The following is a 13133-nucleotide window of genomic DNA, read 5'->3' as shown; positions in this document are numbered from 1 at the left end:
TTTGGACCGACTGGGCTGAGTGGGCTGAGCGGCACGCTGCTTCCGGTTCAGGCCCGGAGGGTTGCAGCCAGCGACCCCTGGCGATTTGGAGGAGGATAGCTTTCATCTAACGTTACCTCCTTTAGTATTAAGACAAAAAAAAACAAAAAAAAAAAACATCAAAATCCATCTACTATAGAAATTTATTTAAATATAATTTTTTCCATATTTATGGGTAATTTGGAGATGATCATAGTTGTGATTATTAACTTCATGGTCATAAATTTCATTAAAACTTTTTCCTGTCAATTTCACCCTTCCTATGCTTATATGAGTCACTGTAAAGCATGTATACTGTATATTCATCAATCCATCCATCCTCTACACCACTTAATCATGTGCAGGGGGCGCTGGAGCCAATCTCAGCTAACTATGGGGGACGACACCAGACGTGTTTGAACCCATAACATTCTCACTGTGAGGCAAGAGTACCAACCACTGCCACACCATGCAGACTAATGTCACCATAATCATACAGTCAAATTTTAATCATGAAAAAGATTTACAGAAGTCAGACATCTGTAAATCTGTGTAGAATCTGGAGATCTGGAAAACGGCTCAGTGTTTATATGAAGGCGTCACCTCTTTTATGTTCCAGAGTTTGTGTGTCCTCTGGTGTTTGGCTTCACTGTGATGATGATGTTCAGTGAGTTGGGAGATTGAAAATGGGGGTCCGCAGCCTCTTAAAAGGCAACCTGAGGGGGCCCCAAAGAGAAGAAATTAGGAACTTCCGTTGTCTACTAAACTTGCAATGCATCTTCAAAACTTGTTTATGTGGCAATTGTTCAAAAATCTTACAATATGAACAATTTATTAAACAAAATGTATTTTTCTTTTATTCATTCATTAAGTTCACTTATGGAAAACGTGCAAAAAAGCCTCAAAGGTTCTGAAAGAATGTCCGTGTTAACTCATGTGCTGATTAGAAAATAGTTAAAAACAAACATACATCAAAACTCAATTCACACATATAGTTTAATTTTAAATTGCCAACAATACAAAGACATGACAAAGTAAAACTTTTTTTTTTTTTTTTTTTAAAACACCCATAATCCCAAAGTTGTGCGAGTTTTACTCAGGTTAGTGTTACTTAGAACATGATTACACATTATCTTTAAACATCATAACATAAAGATTCAGAATTGAATAAATGTTCACTGTAAAGAAAAAATAAAGTATGCAGACAATCCTGTAAACACAAAAGATAGTGTTATTTTAAAAAGTGCACAAAAGTCCAGTGTTTTTAAAGCCATTCAAGCCCTTCTCAGAAGGAAAACTAAAAAAAAAAAAAAAACACCCACAATTGACCAAACGTCGTTTTGGTTTTAAAATACTTAAGTGCTGCTGCTTGTTCGTGGTTTGTGATCGTCATTCCCAGTAACATTAAAAAGGCAACATTCATCTTGGCCAGTTGGTCCAAAGACACGAGCAAGTTGTAGTGTTGTCACCAGGAAAGGTTTGACTGGATGCTGCTCGGTGAGGTCCGTGCCTCACACGTGTGTGGAATCCGGAGGCGAGTGTGTGAAGAACAGCCCCTCGTTGAAGTTGTTGGAGAAGCTGGTGTGGTAGCTCGGGCTGCTCCTGCTGCTGCCCCTGCTGCTGCTCCTGAGCTGCTGCGACTGAGCCCCCGGAGATCTGAACGCAGAGACTCTCTGAGCCTGGCACAGCTTCTGGATCAGGAAGCGCTTGTCACGACCCTCCTGAGCAACACAAACCATAGATTCCGGTCCCAATATTCCACAGGAGATGAAAGATAGTCAGTGAAGTAAAGGAAACACGGTAAAAACCTACCAGGACCAGTTGCTCTCTTAACTGGTTAATGACCTTTTTATGTGCTCCGGCCAGCGCGATCACGTAGAACATGGCCAAGCTACGGGGAAAGGGGAGAAAATGTTTCAAATCAGAGCTTGAAAGAAAGAAATCTTATGTGTATCGGGCCAAACTAAAACACATACCTTGTAACAACGAAGAAGGACACAGCGAAAGCCTCCGATGAGAGAGCCTCCAGCAGGTTTTTGATGCCGCTCGGAAGCTGAGACACGGCAGCAGGCAGCGCCTCCCAGGATGTGCGGTAACTAACAAACGGTCCACAGGCCTGGGAACAGTTTATCCTGTTGAGAATGAAGGAGAGGAAAGAAAATATATATATATATATATATATGATGGTGGGTCTTAAGTTTGTATAATCAGATAATATAATAGAGTACGGTGGTTACTCACTGTGCTATGCTGGCTATTACAGGCAGGCAGGCGAGCGCCAGGCCGATCAGCAGCACGGCGAGGAAGAAGAAGTTGGAGCTCGATGCTCGAAACGGACGTGTGGCCGGGCGGCAGTTGTTTATTAACGATACCTACAAAGCAAAGGGGGGGGGGGACAATAAATAAAAAATCTGTAGCTGTGAGCAAATGAAACATTCATCTGCTATTTGAATCTGTCTGAAAGTGTCACCTTCTTGATGTAGAACATGAAGAAGTACTTGATGGTGCAGATGGCCGGCAGCATCGGGCAGTAGAAAGTGCCGATCCAGCAGATTGTCTGACCGTAGACGATCTCCAGAACGTTCTGAGGGATGGCAAACTCCTGCTGGCCCCACCACTTGGCCAGGCAGTGATTCACGATCAGCCTGCGACGGACGCCGCCAGGAAACACAGAATGTGAGCTTCTCGCACTTTCACACGCTCCACTGCTTTTATTTACACGTTTCACGTTTCAACACTGGTTTTACTGGCTGTACCTAAATTGATGGTTTCTTTTGACACTAAATTCGTAGACTTTTATAATAGACTATAGTTCCAACAGTACCAGAGCACCATGCATACAAGTTGTATGTATATCGTGTTAAATACAGCCCCACACTTGAATATGTATGTATACTTAAGTAATAATGTCCTAAATACTTCCTATTGTGGAAAACTAGAGTTGTTAAACTGCATTTCATTGTTTTAAAGCAATGACAGAGAACTTCAAACTTCATAGTGTTTTAATACATGCATGACTTTATTCCTTATTTGTATAATTAAGGATTATGACTGCTTTTACCTTATTATTATTATTTAAAATTGAAAAAAAACAACAACAAAACAAATGATTTTCACATCTCAAGTGTCATGGAGTGATGATTTGGGTGAGGGTCGGCTCCCGTTACACAACACTGTGGGTTTCATTAATAATAATGACACATTAACGTTTCAGCAGCATTACGCTGCCAGATAATGAGATTTTTTATATATTTTTTTTAAACCAATTTGAAAACAAAATGCTGGTTTCGTTTGATTTTTTATCAACCAAAAGGTCATGAAAGATGAGAGAAAAACAAAGTATTTATTCAGATATTTTTTTGCGGTTTTGTTTTTGTTCCGTCACCTTTTGACTGGATGTTGTAGTTTTTCTCGTGCCTCAACTCAGGCAAGTTTATGTCAAGTTTGAGTGTTAAAATGTCTTGTTGTACAACTGGATGTTTTTAAAAATTGGACAGATGCAAAACCTCTTGAGATGTGTGTAATATAATATGTGACATCAATCTGTAGTTGTCCAAAATAACCAAATGTAAGACCTCTTACGGGTCTGTGAAGGTTGTAAATCATGCAGAAGTGAATTCTTACTTTCGGGGAAACTCGACAAAAATGGTGACGGCGACGATGATGATGAAGTCGAACACGGTGAGCTTGTACATCTCCTGGCCCACGCGGGTTTCCCAGCACTGCGTCAACGACAAACAACGAAGGGAGGAAAAAAAAAACAAGGAAATATTGATTTGAATACCTTCACGCTGTCGGATTAAGGCTACGGGGGGAAACAAGTTCAAGCGAAGACACTAAACCTTCTCTTGTGCTTTGGGGTCCGTTGACACGGCAACGGCGCTTAGAGTCACTGAACATGCAAACTTTATGAAAACGCTGGGGCTCCGTCCCCACGTTGGCCGTTTTATTGTTGGCGCAGTCAACGTAATAGCGATCCAAATCCTTTGTCTGTCCATACGAATATCCGCGTGCTCCAATTGTGGACGTTTATAGTGTATTGTTCTCTGCGCACACCGGTGTGTGGTTCCATCACAAAAAACAAACAAGTGTTTTCTGCCGGAGCCCAAGTCTTTAAAAGCGTCAAACTTGTTAAACACTTTCAAGCAGAGATCAACGAGAGAGCCACGGCAAAGAACCCAACGTGTATTGGATTGGGAACAGTGTCGGGCAAGTGACTTCCAAAATGGAATATATTATATAAATTGGTTTCTGTCACTTGAAAGTAATCAATTATTTTACAATATCACTGTCTCTGAATTGTAATACGTTACATTACTTTTGAGATGCGCATTATATAAACTATAGTATCACATACGTCAAGAGAAGGGCCATCAAAGGCAGGATTAATCATATAATCCTTAAACTACACACTAAATATTGTACATAACTGAGGTCCATAGTTCCACAGGGCACCAGTGTGACCAAATCCATGACAATGTCTAGTAATTAAACTCCACCACAGACTAAGAGTCACTAGACACCATTTTAACTGTATTTTAGATTTAAAGTCCTGGATGGGAAACAAGTTCCTGCAGCTCGACAAAGACAAAACTGAGGTTTTAGTTATTGGCGCCGAAGGCCAGAGAGAGAGAAGCTTTGACCGTCATTGCAGGCCTGGAAAAGCTCGCAGTGTGTTATAATCTTGGGCGTTCTCTTTTGACTCTAGGAGCTATGTTCCCTGGATTTGATTTCCCATATTAAGAATATAACAACCAGGATTTTATCACTTAAAGAACAGAGCCAGAGTCTGCCTGTTTCTCTCTCTCTCTGGCCAGCACGGAGGAGCTTCTGCTTTTCTCTCCAGTCACTTAGATTATTGTAATGCCCTGCTTTAATGGTCTTCCCAAGAAAAGAATGAGCAGCACTTCAGCTGCTCCAGAATTCAGCAGCTTGAGTGCTTCTGGAGGAGGATGAGGACCTGAAGGAAACGCCTGATCGCGTTAAAACGCAGAGCGACGCACATTACAGAGATCGTGACGAGCACAAGATTACCGAAATGTTAAAAATAATGTGTTTTAATACTGCGTTAAACCAAATACTGAGAAGTCACTGTAACTGCGTTACGTTTGTGAAGCGTTACTCCCAACACTGATTAGGAATCGGGCTAATACGGCAGCAGAATTACACTTGCATGCGTGTTTATTTACATTTTCTGCATGCAAAACTATAGCCATGTAAATCATTTCAGTGTGATCACATTGAGCTGATATACACCTTTCACGAAGTTACACTGTCATGATGGTCAGTGACGACAAACCTGTACATGACAAGTGTAAGCCTGTGAGTCTAAATTGAGGGCAAACTTAACCAGAAGTAATACAGAAATATCTGCGAGTGCTCCATCTCACGTGGAGGTGAAGACAAAGATACATGTAGGCACGCACATATTCAAATATGAAATGGACCGGCTCAATTTGAATGATGTGGACTGACATTTCCATAGCCATGTAAACGTACGGTCAATCCGTATACGGAGAAATTTAACTACTCACCGCAAATACATCTCATTACTCGCTCACGCAAAGCGTTGCGTTAGTATATCTCAAGAGAAAAGCAGAGTACTCACAGAGTAAAGTAAATGGTTGTAGCCACAGACGCACGGTTCCTCTTCACAATGTGTGATCTGAGACCAGAGAGAGAAGAGCAACACTCCGATGCTGGTCAGCCGCATAAAGACGCACCTGTGAACGGAAACGAAAAGCTCATTAAGGAAGTCAACGCGCCGATATTAAAAAACAAGAGAAGTTAAGTCCGTGAAGTTAAGACCTGATGAGAGTGAAGCGGACCTCAAAGGCCGGGGAGTAGTCCTCGAAGTTGATGATGACCGAGAAGAGGAGCGGCGTGATGAAGTTGGCCAGCGTGATGACGATGGAGGGCAAATACTCATAAATGAGATCCACAATGAAATTCACCTGCAAAACAGCAAAAGCAAAAGAGCGTGATGAGAAAAGTTATCAGGGAGGAGAAATCCACGGCTTCGCATTCCCCTTACCTTGACTTTGTTCAGCTGAGCTTCTTGGGAGAAGATTGTGGCCAGGTATATACTGTAGAAGCAGCCGGCCAGCACGCCGATGACGAAGATGTTCAGGATGAGGCGGATGAGGTAAATCCGACACTTCTCTTTGCGGGTGCGATCTGCAATTTTCTGTTTGATCCTTTCCTCCTCCAAATCGGTCTGAGGACGACCCAATGAGGAGGGTTTTTTTTTTACATTTCTTCCAAAAACATATCGAATAAAAGCGAAAATCATCCGGATACATCAGCGGGAACATTTTACAAAGTATCTTAAACAACTCCATGAAGATGAGAAACGTTCCATTAGTTGGTCACGGATCTGTATGTTCAAGTCAGAGAAATGATGGTCCAAACTTCTCAGTTAAATAAATCAGCCACAACAATATGAGCCCATGTTGCATAGGTTTGTCTTCTGCAGCAGACCTCTGGATGCAAGTCGGCGTGTCTCGTCTCATGGTGTTAGAACATCGGGCCTCTATGGGCCCGTTTGCACAACGTTTCAAGAAACAATGCGTCGTTTTTTGCGCCATCGTTTGAGAGAGGTTTCGCTTTTACACGGCGATGCTTTGAAAACGAAGTTGGTATACGTGGAAATGGCAGAAATGCTGAAAACATGTCGCCTTCATGTCGTGGTGGGCTCGTGGCCGCCGTCTTTGCACTTCATCTCATAACCTTTGGTCAATCCTGATGAGCAAAAAGCAGGAAAACAGACTGACCTTGAGCTCATAGAGCAGACTGCTTCGCTTCAGCGTCGCTGCTTTCTCGTTGGTGATGCAGGAATCCCAGCCGGCAAAGATCTTGTTGCAGAAGCTCTGGAAGCAATCCTCATCCTGCACCAGGTGACGTTTGAATCCTTTGGTAGATCTTGAAGGGAAAAAAAACAAAAAAAAAACAAAGAGCAACTTGAAGCCGTTTCTCTGTGAATACAATTGACCCGTTAAGCACTCTGTCTGCTCGGTACCTTTTAACGATCCAGATCAGACTGAGGAAGAGGTACGCTACAGTCGTGAGCAGGTACGCAAGAGCCAGATTATACGTGGCTTTTGGGAAGAGGATTTTGTCCGCCTTGTAATGTCCGTAGAACAGGTAGGTGCGCTCCAGGAAGCCCTGCCGATGGAGAACAACAGATAAATGCTGAGAAGGCATCAGAGGACGGCATTTAGTGTGAGGTGCAGGGACGTACTCCACCGGACAGCAGATCGGTGATGTGCTCATGAAAGATGACCAGACCTCTGCGAGCGCTGCTGGGATACTTGCTGCAATCACTAACTGCAAAAACAACAAACAAAAAAACCCCAACACAGATCAGCCATAACATTAGGACCACCTGCCTCGTGTGGCCTACGTGTGGGTGTCCGCCTCCTTGACACGTGGAACTTGAGCTACAGGAGTTTGTATCAGTCTCCCCGGTTCACTGCTGTAAATAAATAATCCAAAAACATCATGGAGCTAAAAAAAAAAAAAGAAAGAAAAAAAAAGTGCTCTATATTAGGGATGGGAATCGAAAACCGGTTCTGACTGAGAACCGGTTCCGATTGATCAATTGTGTATTGTATCTACTGTGTAGTCATACACAATCTAGTAGAAGATAACTACTGTATATCTATGTATTTGATCATTCTGTGTTGAATATCCCCTCAAAAAAAGCACCAACACAATATGAAAACACAGCATTCCCTGCAGACCGAGAGAACGAGTTCCTCCTCGTTTGTCACTTCCACATTCCTCTCCAGTCTCCGACCTCCCAGAGAGGGTTAACTTGTCAACAGCACAAAATTTGAAAAAGTGTAAATTCCAGGGGGCATCCAATGAAGGCAAATACACATTTGACTGTTCTTTTTTAAGGGAAAAATTCTAATTCAAGTTTCATGTTTGGAAAAAATACATTTGTTCCTTTTGGTGCAGAAGATTGTGGAAAACTGCTTTTTTTCCCTCTCAAAAAAATACTCAGGAATCATTAGAAGAATTGATAAAATCTTAAAAATCTTAAAAAAAAAATCTTAATAATAATAATAAAAATCGAAAAGAGAATTGCTAAAGAATCGAATCGTTAAACAGAATCGAAAATGGAATCGGAAAATTCTTATCAATTCCCATCCCTACTCTATATAGTGCAGACAAGAGCTGCAGTTTTGGATCTGCTTTCACTAAAGTTGCTTTCCCATGAGAACATGGAACTAAAACCCACGTCGAACTAAAACTAAAACCCATTCACTCGTTCGCTGGTCTCGACTCTGGCGCATCAGCTTCAAGACAAAATCTTCACGTGCTGGATAAATCTCAGCCACTAACAGGTTGGTGGAGGTAGTTTTAGAGTGGCGAGTCATTTCCCAGGTCAGATTCCCAATCTCGCCCTGCCCAAGTCTCATTGAGCAAGGAACTCAACCCCTAAATTGCTCCCAATTAGGGTTGCTGTTATTGCCCATCTACTGAGCGTGTGCAGAAGTAACTATTTACTGTGGGGCGCGTGATCAGTAGCAGCGATTTCCTCCGCTTATTCACCACACAACTGATAAACAGGCTGAAAGACCGGAGCGGCGTCTCACCATCATCGTGGTTGTAGGTGATATTTCCTGAGGCGGACGGAGCGATGATGATGGGCAACATGACGAAGCTGAACATGAGCAGAAACATGCTCAAGTTGAGCATGACCAGGAAGCGCAGGAAGGAGAAGTAGGAGAGGATCCCCGTGCCGAACATCCCTGTTGAGGGACGAGAGAGACAAAGAGGACGCTTTGAACAAAAAGACTTCAGTTGATAGATTTCACGTCGGGACAAACGTGGATGCATTGATGCTGAACAAAAATCAATGAACGCCTTGGAGGCTGAGGAAAAGTGTTTTGTGACAGTCCCACCATCATTATCTATCTCTCACCCTCTATTAGGTGGATGTCTCCCCTCCAGAGCTTCAGGGAGCTCAGCCATTCCCCGGCGTCATCTCTCAGCCGCCGCAGATACCTGCCGGTGTTTTTCCTCCACTGTCTCCAGCTACTTAACTCGCCGGCCACCTCCAGGCGCTGTACCCTAAAATGATGCACATTAAAACAAGCGCGCTTGAAATATTTTAGCTCGTCGTACGCGGCCTGTGGTAAGACTCGCGGTACAAGAGCACATTTCATTCGGGGCGGATATGCACGAGCTGGATGATGTGGCGCTTACATATTCCTGCGTTTCTCCGCCATGGGCATGGGCAGCTCTCTGATGGGCCGCTCCTCGGGCTGACTCCGGTGTTTGTCATTGTTTCCGTTGAAAGTGTTCACGGTCCATTTCCCGCTGCCAGAGGAGCCGAGCCTCGACCTCGTGCTGCTCCTTCGCTTGGCGCCGCCAGACGAGGACTTCCTGCGGTACAGGAGGGACTGGTAGCTGGGGAGCTGGTCCAGCAGGGGGTTGCTGGTGATTCGTCCGCTGCGATCGGTGTAGAACACTGGAAAGGATTAGATACAGATGCGTTTTGTGAGTAATACGTCAAGGGAGTCATGTGACAACATCTTGTCCAGTCTCGTCCCATCGACTCTCAGTAAAAACTAAACAAATACAATCTCAATAAACTGTCTTTTTTTTGTCAATGGAGTGTGTAAAATGTCAAAATGAGGCCATTTACCTCAAGGTAAGTTTGGTAAATAACAACCAAGGACGTTTGGCACCTTATCCAACAAATTAAAAAAAGAAAGTGGACGGAATGTCTTCAAAGACAAACGATAAGTGCAATTGAGCTGATTGAATTGCTATGAGATGCCTCCTACCTGTACAAATGAGAACATGCACGAAGGAGGACGAGGGGATTTAAAATCAGGTAAGATGTGAAGGAGATAAGGAACGATTAGATAACACACATCTGCCACGAAACAAAGAGCTGGAGGGTTGGACAACGTATTGAAAAGGTCTCGTATGGCGATGAGAGACTTGTTACTGTCTAATGTGAATATAAAAACAAGATCTGACAAGCGTGCAGTCCTTCCCAGGTTTTAACATCTAATTAGCGTAAATATTACAAATGCTAAAAACTGTGTATAACTGTGTTACTATTTCCTCAAAGCACTCATAATAAATTAGTGCGCTACTCCAGGTGGAGGAGTTTGAAAGCTGGAAGTGCTTGACATGAGTGTAGTGATGAGCACGAGAATGGTACGAGTTTGAGTTTGGGGCGGGTCAGTCTGCTGGGAAATTGCATGTTTTCCCCGTGTTTGACGCCAGCCGTCATCCAATCACATCTCAGCCTCTGATAACAATCTTCAGCTTGTGTGGAACATATAAAGCATGCCTAAACCCACGTGGAAGCAGAAGTAGTTCCGCTAAAAAACAGGAAATAAGATCAAAGAGCAAAAATAAAAAATAAATGTGTATCTAAAGATAACAACTAAAATGTAAATACTGATATCTTTAGCATCGGAATCGATTAAAAACGGGCATTTGTGGAATGAGGTTATACGTTATCAAGTCTTATCAACTAAAATATGAACTGTCCTCATGAAAACTGGTGTTTTTAGACGTTCAAGTACTGTTTTACCCTTTTTAATTTGGAAAGCAGTCTGAGCTGCATTTTATGTATATACAGTTAGATTCAAACAATACTTTAACAAGTATAATTATTATAAATACGGAAGCAATAAATTCAGCTTGAAAACATTAAATAGTAAGTAAGATTAAATCCACAAAAAAACCAATTTATAATTAAGAAAAGAATTTCTCGGGTGACTACACAATAATGAATACATAATATTAATAAAAACCAATGTTCAATCCAAAGTTATAATTTTACATTGTGTTTTCAGTTTAAATTGACAGAAATATGCATGACATAAAGCTGTCGTGTTATTGATTTGTATGTATCATGATAAATATCGATATGAACTGAATGGGACTGGACACATGGTGATATTTATCTATATATATCGTGATAACTATCAATACGAACATCACGTATCGTGATAATCATCGATATGAACTGAAAATTAACTGAACAGTTCTATCGTGATTCCGCCTATGTCAAGTTTTCCTTGCTTACATTGATTCAAATCTGAATGAATACCTATGTCATGTACCGACATATAGCCGATTTGCTCTTAATAAAGAGATGACATTAATTAAAGTAAATAAATTGATCTTGGAAGTTTTTATTCTGCTTTTTTTAAGTCGTTAACTCGGGAGGATGGCTAGCAAACCCACAGGTAATTAAAAAAAAAAAAAGTGAACGCAGAATTGAGACGATTAAAAGGCAAAATATAAACAGAGAGAGACCAAATATAATCTTTTAGAGGGTTTCCTTTAGCAGATCATTAACCAGGACTGAGTTTTTAGTCCTTGTTTGGGGGATATTTGAGCCGAGTCCGAGGCTAACGTTACTAGCTGCTTGGCTGAAGAAAGTTCATTTGCACCTTAAAGCAGCTGAAAACAGACAAACAAAATTACCTGAGTCGACCTCCATCGTCTCTCCTTCCACATGAAGTAAGTGATTATTGGCCGGTGAATAAAAGTGTGGTTTACCACAGACCGGGGATAGTTTGGGACGTTTACGGGAGTAGATGGTGTTTCGGATTAAATGGTTTCCCCTTAAACTGGTGACCGACTTCCTGTCGCGTCCTGGTAATAGCAGGTGTTCAAAACTGGGCAGAAATCCATAGCTGTCCTGGCGAATGCCGTTTAAACGCATTTACAATAAAGTTTAAAGTGTCGTGCCTTTTTTCAGTCTTACTTTAACATCTGCTGTTACTAGAGGCAACCACTGACGCCAAAGGAAGTCGATCACCAGCTAACTGGGAAACCACCTAATCCGAAACACCATCCTACTGTCAGGAAGATAACACAGCTTATCCTAGAGGAGGCAACTTCCTGAATGTGAATCAACTGTCATACAATTATCTCCATTATCTCCTTCCCTTTTTCTCCATAACTCTCTGAAAAACACCTTTAACTTCATCCTTTGCTTTCTAATTACTGGTTTTGAAGACAAATAGACAGAGATTAAAGCTGAAATCATCAAAACAGCATTTTCTGTCCAGATTTCTATTGTTCCTATTTACATTTGTCTGTGATTAAATAAAAGAAATTGATTTAATCTGGATTAACTGTCACTTATAGGCAATCAAATACAACTCCGTGTCTGACAAATGACTGACAAAGATATTAAAAGGAAAACCTAATTGCAACCTGCCGAAATAAATGTATGGGTGCATCTGGATGTACACATATGAACATCCAGGGTGTTTTCTTATACTTATAAACAAACTGGAGGCATAATGAACCTAACTGAACACCCAGAGTATTAAAATTTGAATGAGACACCAAATTCATATTTAGATAGGACAATAAATGTGAAGTGGCAGTCGAAACATGTCAGATAAAAAACATATTTCCCTACAAAATATCCCTCAAAAGAGAAACACAATCATAAAGTTACAAACAACAAAATGAACATAATAGTTAATATATTAACACATTTTTAATGTATATGTCAATTTATAAAAAAAAAAATTAATATGAAACCATTAGAAACTAATTAAAAACAAAACAAACACAAGGCATAAACAAGTCAAAATGGATAAAAAAGCTAAAACAGAAAAATCAATGAAAAGCAAATTAGTGAAAGTCACTAAATACCGTTCCAAAACCAAAAACAGCAAAAAATGTAATATATCTTTAAATTGCAGTTATGAAGATTCATAAACGTGGCCTATTCCCACTATTTGCTCAGGTTCTGCAAACATTGACAATGTAAGATTGTTTTATTTTTTTTTATGTTGCTGAGTCGTCAATAAAACATAATGCATTTAGACTTTTGAAATGAGCCTCAGAAAAGCCACATGAATTCATATGTATCAATACAATGAATCCATCAACTGAAATTAACGAATACTGTTTGTGTATAGTCTGTATGACTGGAGTGTTGAGAACTTTTTACACAGCAGGGAATTCTCGCCATTCACTGATGATGCCCCCCCCCCCACACACACACTCTCTCTGTGTGACCGTTTTCATGGCAAATGCAGACAGAGATGAAAAGTCATACGTAACATTAGAAAGAATCATTCCCTTGTGAAGACTGGGGCTTGTATTTATCC

The 13133-nt window shown here is 41.2% G+C and overlaps 1 protein-coding gene across 1 annotated transcript; it reads right to left on the bottom strand.

Annotated features, from left to right (window-relative positions):
• Nucleotides 1–995: 995 nt before the first annotated feature.
• tmc7 (transmembrane channel like 7) lies at nt 996–11912 on the bottom strand. The gene is made up of 16 exons (XM_080463078.1): nt 11485–11912; nt 9235–9499; nt 8951–9099; nt 8622–8777; nt 7259–7344; nt 7037–7182; nt 6792–6939; nt 6053–6235; nt 5827–5972; nt 5627–5741; nt 3643–3740; nt 2489–2663; nt 2260–2390; nt 1995–2150; nt 1831–1909; nt 996–1739 (listed from the first exon to the last, which is right to left on the bottom strand). Exons 1-16 carry the CDS (start codon nt 11723–11725, stop codon nt 1530–1532), a joined length of 2484 nt encoding a protein of 827 aa, XP_080319204.1. The 5' UTR covers nt 11726–11912; the 3' UTR covers nt 996–1529.
• Nucleotides 11913–13133: the final 1221 nt, after the last annotated feature.

Source organism: Lipophrys pholis (genome assembly GCF_963383615.2).
Source record: "Lipophrys pholis genome assembly, chromosome: 5".
Classification (NCBI taxonomy): Eukaryota; Metazoa; Chordata; class Actinopteri; order Blenniiformes; family Blenniidae; genus Lipophrys; species Lipophrys pholis.
Note: the sequence above shows the minus strand (reverse complement) of the source record. Positions and strands in the feature narration are given on the sequence as shown.